Raw genomic sequence first — 19,333 nt, 5'->3', positions numbered from 1 at the left:
TTTCTTCTACTTGGACCATGCTATTTTCCGACTATTTGCCTGGACGCAAGGGAGATTTTTGTCCAGTTTCTTGCATTTTTGCATTCTGCGATCCACCTGGATGGTGGACCTAGACCCCTTCTGCGCTTTTCCTGTACAGATCCCTTTTTTACCATGACCGCGTGGAGGTGTTGCTTATGGGAATCCCAGCCGTTGTGCTGTGCTTCCTTCAATTTTTTTTTGTAGCCTTGGATGGAGTCTCAGGCGTCCCAAGCTGTGTCTCAGCAATCTTCCTTCTCATACTTTCCGTCGCGAGGCGTTTACAATACCCACGAACGATTTTTATGTCGAATTCTTCTTGTAGACTGTATACGAGGGTATCTTCTCTATACTTAGATTTTCTTGTTATTCCTGTTTTTGGTTCAGGTGTTGGGGGCCCATGTTCTATCATGTTCCTGCGCGGAGTTCCTAATCCGGCGCTGAGTAGTTCGTTATCGACCCCACGTTTCATCTCTTCCTTTCCCCCTTTCAGTCAACCACGTCATGATGTTCCTGAACAAGTGCCTGGATTTGGCCCGATTTTGAGTCCAGAGAAAGTTAGGACTTATTAATCTGACCATATTAATAGAACTCAAATTGCCTCCTTTGGCAACTTGATCAGATAGACTATTCTGTGTATGCTTGAGATACCGGGGTTTCCACAGATGTACAATGCAGCCACCAATCACGCCAGGAAGATATGGAAAAAAGCCACCGATTTCGGTATCCGAACTCGACGGAAACGAATTTCAGGGAAAGAAGTGTAGAGTCCAGTCGAGTCCAATAGAAGGTCAAGTGGGATCCGATTGGTCGGAAGAGAGTGGATCCGCCCAACACGACGTTGGTTGGGGGCATTTTGGTACCTGGGATCTCCATAGTAAACAGCGCTAGAAGGAGGTACCTGGTTGGGACCGACACTCCACGGGCCAAAAGCTGGTGGGGCCAATTCATTCCCAGCGTTAGTAACTCACCAAAAAAAAAATTGCTGAGCTACTTGTTCATCATGAACCCCGGATCACTTTGAATTCCGTTTTCTCTTTTTTAATCTATTTCTCCTATCCTCAATTTCAGGGCTTCAAAAGTGGTGGCTCTTTTGAACAATCAGTAAGTGTACATAGCAACCCTCCGTTTGCAGACCTACGGACCTGCGGTCCTGCAGAACTTCCCTTCCCGCCCCTGCTTCTTTTCCTTCTCGGCTTTTCTCCAAAATCGAGAAACCCCGAATTTTGGGCTGATTGCTGATTATCATAAGCAACAGATTCTTACTCCGTGACTAGCCACCGTCCGGAACTTCCCTGTATATTACTTTGTAACAGCAGCGCTGTTTAATACTCCGACACACTTTATCCTTTACCCCCCCGCATGGTCGTTGAGTCGGCCTAATTGATCGATACATCATGGGCGTCCCCAACGGAAACTCAGCAAACGGTAGCAGTATCCCGGCTAAAGATACTATTCCTTCACATTTCATCGGTGGCAACAACCTCGATGCCGCGCCTCCAAGTGCCGTCAAGGACTTTGTGGCCAAACATGGAGGTCACTCCGTGATCAGCTCCGTGAGTACTCAATTCAACCCCAGAAGAAGTGTCGGACGTTGCAAGGACCTCGGAAAGCGAGAGAGAAGCAAAGCAAATTAAAATTGAAACTGACAAGCGGGGTGTTTATTTTCTAGGTGCTGATCGCCAACAACGGTATCGCCGCCGTCAAGGAGATCCGCTCAGTGCGGAAATGGGCCTATGAGACATTTGGCAATGAGCGCGCAATTCAATTCACTGTGATGGCGACTCCCGAGGATTTGCACGCCAACGCCGACTACATTCGCATGGCCGATCAATACGTCGAGGTGCCGGGTGGCACAAATAATAATAATTATGCCAACGTCGAGCTCATCGTCGATGTGGCAGAGCGCATGGATGTCCACGCCGTGTGGGCTGGTTGGGGTCACGCTTCCGAGAACCCTCGGTTACCCGAGTCGTTGGCGGCGTCGCCAAAGAAGATTATCTTCATTGGTCCCCCAGCCTCGGCCATGCGCTCCCTGGGAGACAAGATTTCCTCCACCATTGTTGCACAGCACGCCGGAGTTCCCTGTATCCCGTGGTCCGGAACCGGTGTCGACGATGTGGAAGTTGACGAGCATGGAATTGTGACCGTGAAGGACGATATCTACGCCAAGGGTTGCACAACATCCCCAGCTGAGGGTCTGGAGAAGGCCAAGCAGATTGGTTTCCCCGTTATGATCAAGGCCTCCGAGGGTGGTGGTGGTAAGGGTATTCGCAAGGTCGACAACGAGGAGGACTTTGTCTCCCTGTACAACGCCGCCGCCAACGAGATCCCCGGATCGCCCATCTTTATTATGAAGCTGGCTGGAAACGCCCGCCACTTGGAGGTGCAATTGCTGGCCGATCAGTACGGTAACAACATTTCGCTTTTCGGCCGTGATTGTTCCGTGCAGCGTCGTCACCAGAAGATCATTGAGGAGGCTCCCGTCACCATTGCCAAGCAGCCTACTTTCCAGGCCATGGAGAAGGCCGCCGTCAGCCTGGGTCGCCTGGTCGGTTACGTCTCTGCCGGTACCGTCGAGTACCTGTACTCGCACTCCGACGACAAGTTCTACTTCCTCGAGTTGAACCCCCGTCTCCAGGTCGAGCATCCCACCACTGAGATGGTCTCCGGTGTCAACCTGCCCGCTGCTCAGCTCCAGATTGCCATGGGTATTCCCCTGCACCAGATCCGTGATATTCGTCTGCTCTACGGTGTCGACCCCAACACCGCCTCCGAGATTGACTTTGACTTCTCCAGCGAGGAGAGCTTCAAGACCCAGCGTCGCCCCCAGCCCAAGGGCCACACCACTGCTTGTCGTATCACCTCCGAAGATCCTGGCGAGGGCTTCAAGCCTTCCAGCGGTACCATGCACGAGCTGAACTTCCGTAGTTCTTCCAACGTCTGGGGTTACTTCTCCGTCGGTACTGCCGGTGGTATTCACAGTTTCTCCGACAGTCAGTTCGGTCACATTTTCGCCTACGGTGAGAACCGATCTGCCTCGCGGAAGCACATGGTTGTGGCGCTGAAGGAGTTGAGTATTCGTGGTGATTTCCGTACCACTGTCGAGTACCTGATCAAACTGCTTGAGACTCCTGCCTTCGAGGACAACACCATCACCACCGGATGGTTGGATCAGCTCATCTCCAACAAGCTGACTGCTGAGCGTCCCGACCCGATCGTTGCCGTTCTTTGCGGTGCCGTCACCAAGGCGCACTTGGCCAGCGAGGAGGGTATCGAGGAGTACCGCAAGAGCCTTGAGAAGGGTCAGGTCTCTTCCAAGGATGTTCTGAAGACCGTCTTCCCCGTCGACTTCATTTACGAGGGTGCCCGTTACAAGTTCACCGCCACCCGTGCCGGTCTTGACAGCTACCACTTGTTCATCAACGGTTCCAAGTGCTCCGTTGGTGTGCGTGCCCTGGCTGACGGTGGTCTGCTCGTTCTGCTGGACGGCCGCAGTCACAACGTTTACTGGAAGGAGGAGCCTGCTGCCACTCGTATCAGTGTGGATGGTAAGACTTGCCTTCTGGAGCAGGAGAACGACCCCACTCAGCTCCGCACTCCTTCTCCCGGTAAGCTTGTCAAGTTCACCGTGGAGAACGGTGAGCACGTCCGTGCTGGTCAGCCCTACGCTGAGGTTGAGGTTATGAAGATGTACATGCCCCTCATTGCCCAGGAGGATGGTATTGTGCAGCTCATCAAGCAGCCTGGTGCCACTCTTGAGGCTGGCGACATCCTCGGAATCCTCGCCCTGGATGACCCCTCCCGCGTCAAGCACGCCACTCCCTTCTCTGGACAGCTGCCTGACCTTGGCTCGCCTACTGTGGTCGGTACTAAGGCTCCCCAGCGCTTCACTCTGCTCTACAGCATCTTGGAGAACATTCTCCGTGGTTTCGACAACCAGGTCATCATGGGTACCACCCTGAAGGAGCTCGTTGAGGTCCTCCGCAACCCGGATCTGCCCTACGGAGAGTGGACCGCTCAGTTCTCGGCTCTGCACTCTCGTATGCCCCAGAAGCTGGATGCCCAGCTTGGTGCTGTTGTCGAGAAGGCTCGTGTTCGTCAGGCCGAGTTCCCTGCTAAGCAGCTCCAGAAGACCATTGTCCGCTTCATTGAGGACAACGTCAACCCTGCCGATGCTGACATCTTGCGCACCACTCTTCTGCCCCTGGTTCACGTCATCAACAAGTACCTCGACGGTCTTAAGGTGAACGAGTACAATGTCTTCATTTCTCTGCTCCAGCAGTACTACGACGTTGAGAAGCTTTTCTCCACCGGCACCAAGCGTGACGAGGATGTTATTCTCAAGCTCCGTGAGGAGAACAAGGAGGACATCACCAAGGTTGTTCACACTGTTCTCTCCCACAGCCGTGTTGGCTCCAAGAACAACCTGATCCTGGCTATCCTGGACATGTACCGTCCCAACCAGCCCGAGGTTGGCAATGTTGCCCCCTACTTCAAGCCTGTCTTGAAGAAGTTGACTGATCTCGAGGCTCGCTCCACCGCTAAGGTCACTCTTAAGGCTCGTGAGGTCCTTATCCAGTGCGCCATGCCTTCCCTGGAGGAGCGTCTAACTCAGATGGAGCACATCCTGCGCTCTTCCGTCGTTGAGTCCAGCTACGGCGAGACTGGTTGGGAGCACCGTGAGCCTGAGTTTGCTGCCCTGAAGGAGGTTGTCGATTCCAAGTACACCGTTTTCGATGTGCTTCCTCGCTTCTTCGTCCACCAGGACCCTTGGGTCACCCTTGCTGCTCTGGAGGTTTACGTTCGCCGTGCTTACCGTGCCTACACTCTGAAGGGTATCGATTACCACGCCGGTTCGGAGGTCCCCTTCCTGACCTGGGACTTCACCCTGAGCAAGGTCGGCAACCAGGCTGAGTTTGGCTCTGTGTCTTCCACCCAGCCCTCCGCTCCTGGCACTCCCACTGCCGAGATCCCCAGCCCCTTCAAGCGCATCAACTCCATCAGTGAGATGTCCTACATGGCCAATGACCCATCCACCGACCCCGTCCGCAAGGGTGTTATCATCCCCGTTCAATACCTGGAGGATGCTGAGGAGTCCTTGTCTAAGGCTCTGGAGGCTTTCCCCCGTGCCCCGCTCAAGGCTGTCGGTGGTAACGGTCTGATTGCCAACCTGGAGGGCAAGCGTCGTCCCACTGCCAAGCTTGAGAACGACAGTGAGCTCACTGGTGTCTGCAACATCGCCATCCGTGACATCGAGAACCTGGATGACGCTGAGCTTGTCTCTCAGATGCAGGAGCTCCTTGCTAGCACCAAGGATGAGCTGCTTGCTCGCCGTATTCGTCGCATTACTTTCATCTGTGGCAAGAAGGGTGTGTACCCCGGTTACTTCACCTTCCGTGGCCCCAACTACGACGAGGATGTCAGTATCCGTCACAACGAGCCTGCCCTCGCTTTCCAGCTTGAGCTGGGCCGTCTGTCCAAGTTCAAGATCACCCCTGTCTTCACCGAGAACCGTAACATCCACGTTTACGAGGCTATTGGTAAGGGTCCTGAGAACGACAAGGCTGTTGACAAGCGCTACTTCGTTCGTGCTGTCGTCCGTCCTGGTCGTCTCCGCGATGACATTCCTACTGCCGAGTACCTGATCTCGGAGGCTGATCGTCTGATGACCGATATTCTGGATGCTCTGGAGATCATTGGCAACAACAACTCTGATCTTAACCACATCTTCATCAACTTCTCCCCCGTCTTCAACCTCGAGCCCGTCGATGTTGAGCAGGCTCTTGCTGGCTTCCTTGACCGCTTCGGTCGCCGTCTGTGGCGTCTGCGTGTCACTGGTGCTGAGATTCGTATCCTCTGCACTGACCCCACCACTGGAATGGCCTACCCTCTGCGTGTTATCATCAGCAACACCTACGGTTTCATCATCCAGGTTGAGCTCTACATTGAGCGCAAGTCCGAGAAGGGAGAGTGGATCTTCCAGAGCATTGGTGGTACCACCAAGCTTGGCTCCATGCACATGCGCCCTGTGTCCACCCCCTACCCTACCAAGGAGTGGTTGCAGCCCAAGCGTTACAAGGCACACCTCATGGGAACTCAGTACGTCTACGATTTCCCCGAGCTCTTCCGCCAGGCCTTCCAGAACAGCTGGACCAAGGCTCTCGCGACCATCCCATCTCTGTCCTCCCAGCGTCCTCCTGTTGGCGAGTGCATCGACTACAGCGAGCTTGTGCTGGATGACACCGACAACCTGGTCGAGGTCTCCCGTGAGCCCGGTACCAACAGCCACGGTATGGTCGGATGGATTGTCACTGCCCGTACCCCTGAGTACCCCCGCGGTCGTCGTTTCATCATCGTCGCCAACGACATCACCTTCCAGATTGGTTCATTCGGTCCCCAGGAAGACAAGTTCTTCCACAAGTGTACTGAGCTGGCTCGCAAGCTTGGTATTCCCCGTATCTACCTGTCTGCCAACTCCGGTGCCCGTATCGGTATGGCTGATGAGCTGATTCCCTTCTTCTCTGTTGCCTGGAACGATGCTTCCAAGCCCGAGGCTGGCTTCAAGTACCTCTACCTTACTCCTGAGGTCAAGAAGCGCTTCGACGCTAGCAAGCAGAAGGAGGTCATCACCGAGCTCATCCACGAGGACGGTGAGGAGCGTCACAAGATCACCACTGTCATTGGTGCCAAGGACGGTCTTGGTGTTGAGTGTCTGAAGGGCTCTGGTCTTATTGCCGGTGCCACTTCCAAGGCTTACGAGGACATCTTCACCATCACCCTGGTTACCTGCCGCTCTGTCGGTATTGGTGCCTACCTGGTTCGTCTTGGTCAGCGTGCTATCCAGGTTGAGGGTCAGCCCATCATCCTCACTGGTGCTCCTGCCATCAACAAGCTCCTTGGTCGTGAGGTTTACACCTCCAACCTGCAGCTCGGTGGTACCCAGATCATGTACAAGAACGGTGTTTCCCACATGACTGCCAACGATGACTTCGAGGGTGTGCAGAAGATTGTTGAGTGGATGTCCTTCGTTCCTGACAAGAAGAACGCTCCCGTTCCCATCCGCCCCTGGTCTGACAACTGGGACCGTGACATTGCTTACTTCCCTCCTTCTGACAAGCAGGCCTACGATGTCCGCTGGTTGATCGCTGGTAAGCAGGATGAGGAGGGCTTCCTCCCTGGTCTGTTCGACAAGGACTCCTTCGAGGAGGCTCTTGGTGGCTGGGCCAAGACTGTCGTTGTTGGTCGTGCTCGTCTCGGCGGTATCCCTATGGGTGTCATCGCTGTTGAGTCCCGCTCGGTCGAGAACGTCACTCCTGCTGACCCCGCCAACCCCGACTCCATGGAGATGATCACCCAGGAGGCTGGTGGTGTGTGGTACCCCAACTCCGCCTACAAGACCGCCCAGGCTCTGCGTGACTTCAACAACGGTGAGCAGCTGCCTGTCATGATCTTGGCCAACTGGAGAGGTTTCTCTGGTGGTCAGCGTGACATGTACAACGAGGTGCTCAAGTACGGTTCGTACATTGTCGATGCTCTCGTCAAGTACGAGCAGCCCGTCTTCGTCTACATTCCTCCCTTCGGTGAGCTCCGTGGTGGATCTTGGGTCGTTGTTGACCCTACGATCAACCCCGAGCAGATGGAGATGTACGCCGATGAGGATGCCCGTGGTGGTGTCCTCGAGCCCGAGGGTATCGTCGGTATCAAGTTCCGCCGTGACAAGCAGCTCGAGACCATGGCCCGTCTCGACCCCACCTACGGCGAGCTCCGCCGCTCCCTGGAGGACACCTCCCTCACCAACGAGCAGCTCTCCGATATCAAGATCAAGATGGCCGCCCGTGAGGAGCAGCTTCTGCCCGTCTACATGCAGATTGCCCTCCAGTTCGCCGACCTGCACGACCGCGCTGGTCGCATGAAGGCCAAGAACACCATCCGTCAAGCCCTCAAGTGGCAGAACGCCCGTCGCTTCTTCTACTGGCGTCTGCGCCGCCGTCTCAGCGAAGAGCTCATCGTCAAGCGCATGGTCACCGCCTCTCCCTCCCCCGCTCCCCGCACTGGTTCCGCTGGTGCTATCCCCAACACCGGTGTTACTCACCCCACCGTCGAGTCTCCCCGTGCTATTCACCTCAAGAGCCTCCGTGCCTGGACCGGTCTCCTTGATGATGAACTCGAGCACGACGACCACAAGGTTGCCATGTGGTACGAGGAGAACAAGAAGCTCGTCCAGTCTAAGGTCGAGGCTCTCCGTACTGAGGGTGTTGCTTCCGAGGTTGCCCAGCTTCTCATCGGAAACAAGGAGGGTGGTCTCCTTGGTGTTCAGCAGGTTCTCTCTATGCTTCCCGTTGAGGAGCGTGAGTCTGTCCTGAAGTACCTCGGCTCCGCGTAGTGTCAGAGACACAGTGTGAAGCAAAATAGAGTTCTCTTATGAAATGATGTTGATGTGATTTTTTTGTTTCTGTTAAAGCTTTTGCATCGGTGTTTTGTGATCGGTTTTTTCTTTTTTATTATTCTATGAAAGTTTTCGTCTAGTGTATTTAATAGTTATATTAAATGTCTTTCAACTTGAATCCTCAATTCCTCGTACATTTATTTGATCCTAGGTCCTAGTAGAAACGAACTCCTGGTCCAAAATGTTGTGGTTCGTGTTGCGAATGACTCCTGCCTCCGAAATCTTTCACGTACAGCCCCGAAGCACCCTAGACTTTAAGTGTCCAGTAAGCCTGACATCATCAGTCGCATTCACCGTGTTGGCATACATCTATGTTCCAGTCTTGATTGGTACACGGTCAAAGTAATGTGCCGACCAGCCTCAAATCCTGCAGGGTACTGGAACGCCTCATGGTCGCATGAGCCGACACCCTAATGATATTGTTAGTGCTCGATCGAATTCATTCAAAGGTGGGTAACACATACTTGATGTGACGTGCGGTTGACCCTGCAACACGGCACTCCTTCGTGCCAGATGATCGATGTCCTATGTAACTTCCAGCTATTCCTCCGAAACACCATGACCGGCGCTTGGGGTTTCCACCTAGCCAGCGCCTAGAAGAGACAACTTCAGCTCCACGCATAACTTTCCATTTGGTGGACCTTTTTTGGTCCCTGCAAGCTGCACTCCTACCTTCTTCAACAGCAGTCTTAAAATCTGCCTTCAAACACCGTAAATAGTGTGCTGGTGTTCCAGTGTAGTCAATGCCTGGCGGAGCCCACTCCACCTCCATAGCCAAAGCGCTCCTCTCTAAAGACCTTTCTTGGCGCTGAAAGCTGCACTCCTGCCTTTGAACATCAGGGTCAGGGTCGAAACCTGCTTCCAGAAACCTCAACTGACACTTGGCGTTTCCACGCAGTCAGCGCCTGAAATATCTGTGAAATTGTTTTGGTCCTGGAAGCGGCAACCCCAGACGCTCCGTAGCAGCCTTAATATCTGCCCCCTAACATGATAGCTTGGCCGTTCCACCCAACCTGTGCCGTACCTTGTCGTCTGAATCGGCCCTTTCCATTCATCAGAACCTAGGTGGTTCTTCCAGATTCCTGAGTCATGTTGACTGCGGGTCGTGATTCGATTCGAGTAGAGAGTATTTGAGCAGATGCAACCTTTTGGATGTGAGATTTTTTTGATGGTAGGATGATGTTTGGATTTGTTGGCTTGTGACTGACCTTGAGGGTGAAAAGCACTATCAGAGTGGGATGGTCGAGGTTAAGAGAATGACAGATCAGAAGGTGGTAGATGAAGCGGGAAGAGTTGGGGGATGGTCAACAGAATGAGGCAGGTCAAGAGGAAGGGTGAATCAAGAGTGATTATGTATCATTCTCTCTGGTCAAACCTTCTGAGTAATGGATCACACTGAGAAGTGTGGTATTAACCGCTGTCAGTGTCATACGCTGGTCGAGGATCAGAGGAGAAAGGAAAGAAAGAAAGCACAAGCTGCTACAGCTTGCTGCTCCAAGAAAGAACGAACAAACAGAACAGTCTGTGTATTGTGGTGGTATGGATGAGAGAAGAAGGAAGAAGGGAAGAAGCGCCATCTAGTTATCTACAGAGGCTCTTAGTCACCTTACTGCAGGCAGATTCTGATAATCGCATTTTCACAATTGAGAATCACAAAAACTAAATTGAAAATTCAGTGAGCATGCTTTGTAACACAACTGGAGGAAGAAAGCTGGTGCTTCTGTGTATATAATGACCAGACACTATACTTATTCCACCTGCCCAGGTAGGTATTCGTGCGGCTCCTCCTATTGACACAGAAATTGATAGTCAGAATTCACTATAGCAGTCGTCAGTAAGCGAAAGTACAGAGAGTGGAACAATACTTGCGTGTAGTTATTCCAGCTGACGGGCTTATATGAGGTGACGAGCATAATAGCAGAACAGCATGGGGTATTGCACCTAGCAGTGAATATGATTTCGGCATTTGGGGTTTTGCTATAGAGCTCCAGTACTTTTGGAGCGAAAGTCGAGGATCATGCCTAAATTCGACCTGCAGAAGCGAGACAAAGCGTAAATAAATATTAATATATACCAAAATACAGTGCTAGATTTTCTGTTATTAAATTTACAGCTTATAAGAAAAAGTTTACTATTGATTCTTGCTCGCTTAAAATACCTCTATTCTTTGAACATTGGCACGGTCGGAGATAATTCAGGGAAGCACAGTGTCAAACATTATATTAAATCAGCCTTCTATGATCGTCATCTTCGTCGGATGTCCCTTGTTGATGATGATTTGTTCCAAATTATACCCAATCGCTAAACCATTGCCCAGGCTCTCAGCCTCCCGGTACCCAGGCGCATATACGTCAAGTAGAGCGCGTGTCCTCTCATCTGCCCCGATATAAACTTCCATGAATGAGCGACGCATGTCGGCCCTAAATATAATTCAGCAACCGCCATAAACAAAAGTTCGTAAGACTCACGGCTTTTCCTCCCAAAACATATCCAGATTTTCATCCTCGTCGTCATCCTCCATAAAATTCAACTGGACCTCCAAAGAGTTCTGATTCAAATACACATCGCGAAATAAGTCAGGAAATTCTTTGGAGAGTAATTGCATCCTATAAGCGCGCTCTCGGAATCCGTTTGTCTCGTACTGGATCCAAAGTGCCAGTCCAGTTTGAAGAGTGTGGTCATCGATAATAAGTGTCGGGAACGTATTTGCGAACAGCACGGTTCCGTCCTGCGTCATGTGCATATCTTGGAAGTCGGGTCGGGCAACACTCCGACGGAACTTGAAGTTGTCTACCAGGTCACCTTGGTTTTTTTCGAAAGGCATCAGTACCGATATCATTGTTACCAGAAGGTCGTCGCCACAGTCCAATCCGAATAATGAAAGAATGCACTTCGCTAGTAGAGCTTGTGTCTTAGGAGTCCATTGGGAGATGCAGACATAGACCTCGTCAGCTTGGTAGTATACATGTCTAGAAAGACAGGGTTCCTAACCTAGATCAGTAAATCTAGTTAAATAATAGATAGCGTATTCCATACACTTTCAGGGTCCCCAAAAGGTAGTTCATCTACTAGGGCTCGAGATTCATAGCTCTATTTTAGTGTTAGAAAAGAACGAATTACTTTCACAAGTTAACGCAAGCCCGACTCACATCGCGGGTTTCCTGGTCTGCGGTTGCCCATTGTTCGATCAGAGCTCGTCTCTGTTGATCCGCGTCCGTGCCATCGACCCACTGCTCACGAACAAAACGCCTCCAAGCGCACGTGACAGATTCCACATCCTCCATGGGCTCTTCATGTCGGCGGATACAGGAGGGTAACCCCCCAGGCCATTGGTTATGCAACTTTACTATCGACATATTGAATTGTCGATAATTGAAAGAATCGGGAGTGAGAGGGCGGAAGACTATTTACATAGCCGAATTTAAATCGGACGTAGGTTGTCCAGTGATTCTGCTTCACCCCGATATTCATTTTTGAACATTCTCGGTGAATATCATTGGTGACTGGATGCCCTAAAGGCGGCCTGAAGGGCGGTAAGGCGCCCATGAGTACTACACTGGGTAGCGCTTGATGGCCACCAACCGCGTATTTTAGCTCTTGTATGGTTTTGTTTTCATTCACTTGCCTTATTGCACTTTTAATTCTTTGATCTATGGGGAAATTACGCGTCTCGCTCTAACCTTCAGCACATCTCATAAGCGATTCCATAACTCAGTTGGTCAGAGTGTGGTGCTAATAACGCCAAAGTCGAGGGTTACCCCCTCTGGAACCATTTCCTTTTGCCTATCCTTTTTCTTGGACATCAAGATAACAACAAGTTCTGTATTTACCTAAATGCCTGAAGCCCCATTTTGGGTGCGGTGAGAATCTTGAAGTAGGAGAAGCTCTCATGTCCTCAAGAACCTATAGTTCATTAATGATTATAGACATTCTGCGTACCTAGTGAAAGGTGAATGGCTGGTGATAAGAATATAATGTAGACAAGGAAATTTGTGATGTACAAACAATACAGAGCTAGTCCCAAACCTTGCTAGTCTTCAGCCCTGTAGCCGGGGCCAGAGGATCGACAACCAGAGCTCAGCCCTACGATATAACAGAATGAGCTGCTGTTTGGCGGTTGCCTACCTGACCCATCAGATAGCAATTGTGTTCCACAAATCAACCCTGTTTAAATCAATGTTGCATCTACGCGCCGTGTCCATACCCGATTCTAGGAGAGCACTGAAAGAGATGACCAGGCAGCAGAATTGTTCATTGGGTTGACCCACTTCAGTGCATTGGATCCTCGTGAGGGGAAATGGAATAATGAATAGATCTTTATTGTACTCTCATTCAGGGACGCGTAGGGCAATATCTAAGGCATTGAGACATGAAAGCAGACATCAGAAAAAAACCAACCTCTATTACACCGAGGAAGAAAGGAAGCAAAATATCCAGTATTTCAACTATCACAGATCAGACCAGCTGTTAACACGATAAACGATTCTCATAACACAGCAATCGAAACTCCACAATAACGTAGCTAGATAAATGTCAGAGCAAATCCTAAGGCCGGAATATTTCATCTTCATTAAAGAACATACTCTACGCTCGAGCGTAACCCGCCTCCCTCTGGCTAGGCGTAGCCACGTAACTCGGAGCAGCGACCGGGTACGCCACCGGAGCAGGCTTCTGGACCTGGTCGGGATAAACCTGCTCAGGATACGCCCATTGTGTAATAGGCGGTGGATGAAAGCCTCTCTGCTTAACCTGCTTTTCTTCCTTCTTCCGATCCCGACGCATCTTGATGAGAATGCCGATAACCACGACAATGACAACGACGACCACAATGGGGATGAGGATAACTTTGAGGAGAATCTTGAGGAGGCCCATGGTATGAATTCGAGGGATAGTGGGAGAGGAGTACGAAATGTAGATTTCTTTGTACTGAACGACTCTTACTGGTCTCAGGGGCAGAACCCGACCCTTATATCCCTACGGAGAACTCATCACATCCCATTGAGACAAGTAGAGCTAGGGTTCTTAATTTGACTTGATGCAAAGTCATCTCTGGCAGTTATGCTCGTCAGTTGGTTGGGTGACCATGGAGCAGACCCATCAGGACTTGGTGTGATGCCCGTGTCACCATGAGGGGCCATATTTAGATCGCCAATTAGGAGACCCAGGGGAAGAGGTCATGGGATTGACTCTGCTAGAAACAGAGTAGCCCGTGTTCATGCTAAGCTTCAGCCCTATAAGGCTGTTGTGATTGTGATTGCTGCCGCAGGGTGGGGAATCAGGGTGCGGGATTAATGTTTGATCCACTTTTGGGTTGCTGGAGAGCAGGTGACCTTTGCTTGTTACGCAATTGGTCTGCTTTGCCTCTAGGGACATTGTCGCAGGGTGAGTTTTCATCTCTGCCCTTTCTCCTTGCAACTTGATTCATTTTAAGCAGCCAGTAACTCCCTGTTTTGGATGTAGTTTTAATGGTATACGTCTCATCGCGAGCGTGACCACGCGCCTTTCTGGAATGATGATTAGTATTACAACTGAAACGGGGCAAGCAAAAGGATTCATAGCCGGCATGATACTCACAAATCTACTAGTTGGTGAGCACATGGAGATCTTGACGGCCCTGGTGACCGACCGTCCATCGGACTATTAACGCGTGCAGTCGAATGGTAATCGCTTCTGACGAAGCTTCGTGATACGGCCAATTCACACGGGAGGAGGCCCATCACTGACCTGAATTAATCACACCAATCATCAAAAATCTATTAGGTAGATTGCCATCGCTCAGCCTGTCGTGGATTGGTTTACAAATCTCCTGTGGGGTTCCCCAAACCTGTTCCTGCTTTACTTTGTGCGACCCCAGACGACCCCGGACCTCACCTTCTAATTCCATGTCGGCGATTGATTAATGAAACATCGAAAATTAATTAATCTATAGTAACCTCGGTTGTCTTCACAATTCCCTCTTTCCCACCATTAGTCTGCTGGTGTTTATCTCTCGACAAGGGCCATTCCCCGTCATACGTAGCAGTGGCACTATACTCGCCATTTGGATGATGCTCATGACCACGTTCACCAGAGTCTCGACTCCCCAGCTCTTGGAGCGCATACAGATCGCCTCGGTGCGTGGACCAGATGCGGTTTCCGCTACTTCCACCCACTGTATGTATGCTTCCTCCAGTGGATCTTGGGACGCGGCGAGATCGGGAGCGAGTTCCGTAGATATTCCGGCTTGGGGGATAGGAATTTGAGTAATCGGAGAGTTTGAGGACCCTGCTCACGATGGGCTTGAGGGAGGGAATGCAGGCGGCTAGGATTCCGACGTTGAATTGGGCTCTGGACTTTAGTTAGTAAGGGTCATGCGTAGATTGGAAGAGTCATCCAGACGGAGGAGATGCATACGTTGCCCAGAATAAGATCCAGTCATTCCTGAGAATATAATTAACATAATGGAGATGTATGGGTGGAGGAGTAGACATACAGGTACTGGTCTGTCGATGAGGGAAATGCGATCTGATAGATGGCACTCATGATACCGAAGATCACAGCGCTGTACTCAAAATCGGGATTAGCCAACCGGAATTTCAGCTCGCATTTCGCTGACAAAATAGAGGAATGGGAGACAAACACATAGCCTAGACTGAGGATGCCGATAAGATATAGGCGGATTTTGCGTGACATTTTGAGAATCCAAATAATCGGAATTGGGATCGTCGCGAACAGAACATCAGTGAAGATGTTGAAAGCTGCAGTATAGAAATCTTCATTAGCCCTTCGCCACTGCAGAAAATGCGGGAATGATCGTACAAGTGTTCACGAGAGCGAAAGTCACAAAAAGGTTCACCGAGTAGCAATGAGAGCCCGGAGCTTGAGTCCAATAAGCCGACATAGGCGAGCAGTAGAGGAAAAGCGCCATGGCACCTAAGAAGCAGTAGGCAACGACAATCACTGAAAAACATTAATTTCCGAAACAGCAAATGTCTCCTTGTTTAATCCCAAGAAACGTTTCTCGTCACCTACCAATACTTGTCCATAAACAATATACAAACCACCTTGCTGGGCTCAATCTCAGCAGATTCAAAGCAATTGAGATCTTTAGCATAGCTATGCCTAAAGAAGAACAAACTATGGACTGCCAAAATGTCCCCTGGGTGACTTTCTTTTCATCGCCGTTTCCTGCGTCGAACCATGCATCGCTGTGTCCCAGCCCGTGAACGGCCTCGAAAATGTAAAGGATCCAGCCACCCAAAGCGCACAACTGCTCATGTCGTCAATATCAGGCTCCATGTTGTGTCTCGTTTAAACCGTTTACCCCATAATTAAACAGATGACATTCTACGGACTCGGAAGGAAAGGATTACGTACCGCTGCGATTAACATGGACCAGTCATCATACCCAGGATTCTTGATTAATCTGATGCGAACATAGAGACGTAAGGCGACCGCAGTAACAGCCAGGAATGTGACAATTGTCTGCACAACCAAGATCTGGGGAAGATGGTTTTCGTCGACAGATGCTGATCCTCTAGCCACCATTGATGCCGCGCTGGGTGCCATGGTCGTCTTTCCAGGCGGAGATGGTAGTCAGCGACGTTGGTGGTAGACATCGAAGTAGAATATTCAATGCGCAAATGAGCATTCAATGTAGAATTCATAATGAGAAAAGTCAATTCGTCGGCATTAGCAGGGATTGCCGACAAATGAACACACACAGTACGATCCATACAAGAAACCTGATGCTTGCGCGTCGAAGGATCTTGACTTCCAAAGCTCTAAGTGGAAGGAGTCGCCCCGCACAAAGCTACATTGCGAATCCCTGTTTCTCCTGCAGTAGTGTCTGGTGGCTTTGGTTATTTGATTAACGTAGAACAATCGAGATCGCGTTTTTATTTCGAATGAATGTTCAGTCGTTGTAAACGGACACGTAGGCCATCCAAAGATAACGCGTCACCACAGTACTTTTGCAGGACAGAATGAATGAGTCTAGTGAGTCCAGCGTCCCCATAATTAGGCGACGGGGAAGACCAGCCCGGCTACTCAGATCCTAGCGTGGAAGCAAAGGAGAAATCCGAGAGTGACTGCGGGATTCGACCCACAAGGAATCAGCGATCTGCAAGTCTCGCTAGTGCACGTTCCCTTCAGCTATCCACAAATGGGGCGGCCCCACGACATTGTGTTGGGACGGGGCCCCTGGGCGCCACAAAGCCCTTAAGACCAGGGTCTGTAGCCAGAGTGCATAGAAGCAATAGCATAGTCTTTGCGAACACGGCTTGGTCCCACTTCTGGTCGCAAGTATATTGGCTATCTCGCCGATGTGAACAGGCTGGGGCGATGTCCCGCAAATACGTGTTCCGACCCCGGAGAATCGTGTCTTGCTCGTATTATTGCTACCCGAATCCTTCTCGAACCTTGTTTGTCAATACAGAAGCTTTGTGCGGGCTTTAGCGTGAGTTGTCTATAAGATAATTCCGAGGGAACCTTGTACGGATATCAAAATAGATACTTTGCTTCATTTGCAGGAAAAGCTTGCAAAGTCCAAACAATTTAGTTGCATTAGCAAGCAATCAAAACCACTTTTTGTGTTTCACAATCCCAGCAAATTAATAAAAACTACAGTATGTTGCATGATGAGTGGGGGATTGTGGTGCGTACTGTATACAGTAGTGCCTGTGGAGTGGTGGATCGATCAGACTCACAATGCCACCAATCAGACTTGATATCTCCAAGATCGTTCCAATTAGTTTAACCGGTCATCTCAACCCCGGCGGACCGAAATTGACATGCCTTGAAGCTAATACATGTTGCCTCCACAATGATTGTAGAGCCCAATACCATTGCAGCGTATTTCCCGAGCTTTCCGTCTGAACAGACGACTAGCTGATTATGCTTAGCTATGCCTCATTTATGCTCATTTATAATTTTGCCGAGACTGACCAATGAATTAGACAGACTTTGAGTACTTTAACTCGCGAGGCTCGGAGCTTTTTGCTTTTTTCCAGCCCGCGAAACAACACTTTTGTTCCCCTCCCCTGGCCCAACCGGATGCTGATTCATTCTCCCCCAATGCTTTCTTTCGCATACCTTGTGTGCGGACTAGGAGCTTTCTTGCCATTAGTCGCTGCCAATCCGGAGGTCATCCAACGAGATGTTGTGATCATTGGTGGAGGTGCTTCGGGTGCCTATGCTGCCGTCCGCTTGCGCGATGACTTCAATAAGAGCATTGCGCTGATCGAGAAGGAGGCAAGGCTGGTAAGAGCGCCGATTGACACCCTTCAAATTCTCCAATTCAGAGAAATTTGAACCAGGATATCTAGAAGCAGGCGCTGACGTGAGCTCGATTTGTAGGGCGGTATGGTCGACACATATGTTGATGAGAAAACTGGCGCCATCTACGACTACGGCGTGGACAGTTTCCTCAACATCAGCAATTCGATGGACTTCTTTGCCCGGTTTAATATTCCGGTCACCACTAACTCGACTACTTCCACCGCAACAACTGAGTATTTCGACTTCAACACCGGCAAAGAGGTTGGCTTCAATGCGCCGTCGACAACTATCCAGATAGAAGCTATTGCAAAGTTCCTCAAGGTGATCGAGCCGTGGGAGTCGATGTTGCGACCAGGTTACTGGAATTTCCCTGAGCCCAAAAGCATCCCCGCGGACTTCCTGATCACCTTCGGCGAGTTTCTCACCAAGTATGGCGTTGAGAAGGCCGCGCCTCTCATGTACTCAACAACCGGTCTTGGTGTGGGTAACATGAGCGAGGTCGCAACCATGTTTGCGCTGCAAGCATTTGGATGGGACATGGCACGCGCCATGGTTGGCGAAATGGCATTGTACAAGCCGGTTTCCGGCGGTAACCAGGCTCTTTATAACGCTATCGAAAAAGACCTTGGCGATGATGTGTTTTATTCCAGCACAGTGATTGAGAGCAGTCGCTCCGACCACGGCGTCTTCCTCACCGTTCGCAACCACAAGACGGGCGAGCTCACACGTATCGCTGCGCGTCGCCTCCTCGTCGCCATCGAGCCCAGCGAAAGCAACATGAAGCCTTTGGACCTTAGCCCCTCCGAGTGGAATACCTTGTCCAAGTTCGATTTCTCCAACGAATATTGTGGCTTGGTCGACAACGCCGCTTTCAACACAAGCTACCTGTATTCTAATCTACCCTCCACTGCTGCTCCAAACCACTACCTCGTCTTCCAGAATGAGCCTATGGTCCAAAGCTTCGAATACAGTGGCCTTGATCACCTTTTCCGTGTGATGATCATCGGTAACAAAACTACCACGGCTGCTGATGCTAAGGTTTTGGCCCAGGATAGCTTCAACACACTGCTGAAGTCCGGACGCCTGTCCGGCTCAACTGAGAGTCAGGAGCTGAGCTGGGCTGCATTTGCTACCCACGGACCTATGCACGCCCGAGCGAGTGTCGAAGATGTCAAGGCTGGTTTCTACCAGGACCTTTATAAGCTCCAAGGTGCTCGGTCGACTTGGTGGACTGGTGGAGCTTTTTCGGTGAACTTCCAGACTACGCTTTGGGAGTTTGATGAAGGTCTTTTCCCTAAGATCCTCAAAGGACTTTAAAGATAATTTCTACTATAAACCATCTAATAGATGTAGGCTCTGCCTCTCCAAATTCAACCCTGACTCATATCTCGTGTATAATAGTCAGCAATTCAATACATGCTCACTCACTGCCGCATACCATCTGGGCCAAAACAATTGAACATGAGAGTCCTTGGCGCCTACTTATCTGCCATTCCACACTAACTAAGCATGCGAATTGATTTTGCAGCTGATACTTGGTCATTTAGGACAAAATCCGCAGGTTCAAAATCAAAGGCTTTAATCTCTTCACCCTGGCTGTGTACCACA

The 19,333-nt window shown here is 50.5% G+C and overlaps 5 protein-coding genes across 5 annotated transcripts; 2 read left to right on the top strand and 3 right to left on the bottom strand.

Annotated features, from left to right (window-relative positions):
* Positions 1–930: 930 nt before the first annotated feature.
* On the top strand, positions 931–8,533 carry N7503_003340 (acetyl-CoA carboxylase ACC1). The gene is made up of 3 exons (XM_057062887.1): positions 931–1,122; positions 1,277–1,574; positions 1,691–8,533. Exons 2-3 carry the CDS (start codon positions 1,416–1,418, stop codon positions 8,402–8,404), a joined length of 6,873 nt encoding a protein of 2,290 aa, XP_056923802.1. The 5' UTR covers positions 931–1,122; positions 1,277–1,415; the 3' UTR covers positions 8,405–8,533.
* Positions 8,534–10,694: 2,161 nt separating this feature from the next.
* Positions 10,695–11,823, bottom strand: N7503_003339 (uncharacterized protein; the record flags this gene model as incomplete). The annotated part of the gene is made up of 4 exons (XM_057062886.1): positions 10,695–10,887; positions 10,936–11,453; positions 11,504–11,557; positions 11,617–11,823. 4 exons carry the CDS (start codon positions 11,821–11,823, stop codon positions 10,695–10,697), a joined length of 972 nt encoding a protein of 323 aa, XP_056923801.1.
* A 1,228-nt stretch (positions 11,824–13,051) lies between these two features.
* Positions 13,052–13,339, bottom strand: N7503_003338 (uncharacterized protein; the record flags this gene model as incomplete). The annotated part of the gene is made up of 1 exon (XM_057062885.1): positions 13,052–13,339. The coding sequence occupies one exon, from the start codon at positions 13,337–13,339 to the stop codon at positions 13,052–13,054; it is 288 nt and encodes a 95-aa protein (XP_056923800.1).
* Positions 13,340–14,385: 1,046 nt separating this feature from the next.
* On the bottom strand, positions 14,386–16,015 carry N7503_003337 (uncharacterized protein; the record flags this gene model as incomplete). Its single annotated transcript, XM_057062884.1, has 7 exons — positions 14,386–14,794; positions 14,861–14,887; positions 14,940–15,204; positions 15,266–15,406; positions 15,508–15,514; positions 15,585–15,716; positions 15,824–16,015. 7 exons carry the CDS (start codon positions 16,013–16,015, stop codon positions 14,386–14,388), a joined length of 1,173 nt encoding a protein of 390 aa, XP_056923799.1.
* Positions 16,016–17,521: 1,506 nt separating this feature from the next.
* On the top strand, positions 17,522–19,042 carry N7503_003336 (uncharacterized protein; the record flags this gene model as incomplete). The annotated part of the gene is made up of 2 exons (XM_057062883.1): positions 17,522–17,707; positions 17,804–19,042. The coding sequence occupies 2 exons, from the start codon at positions 17,522–17,524 to the stop codon at positions 19,040–19,042; spliced, it is 1,425 nt and encodes a 474-aa protein (XP_056923798.1).
* Positions 19,043–19,333: the final 291 nt, after the last annotated feature.

This window comes from Penicillium pulvis, assembly GCF_028828015.1.
Source record: "Penicillium pulvis strain IBT 33274 chromosome Unknown contig_1_segment0_segment0, whole genome shotgun sequence".
Taxonomy (NCBI): Eukaryota; Fungi; Ascomycota; class Eurotiomycetes; order Eurotiales; family Aspergillaceae; genus Penicillium; species Penicillium pulvis.
The sequence above is the reverse complement of the archived record's forward strand: the minus strand, read 5'-3'. Positions and strand labels throughout refer to the sequence as shown.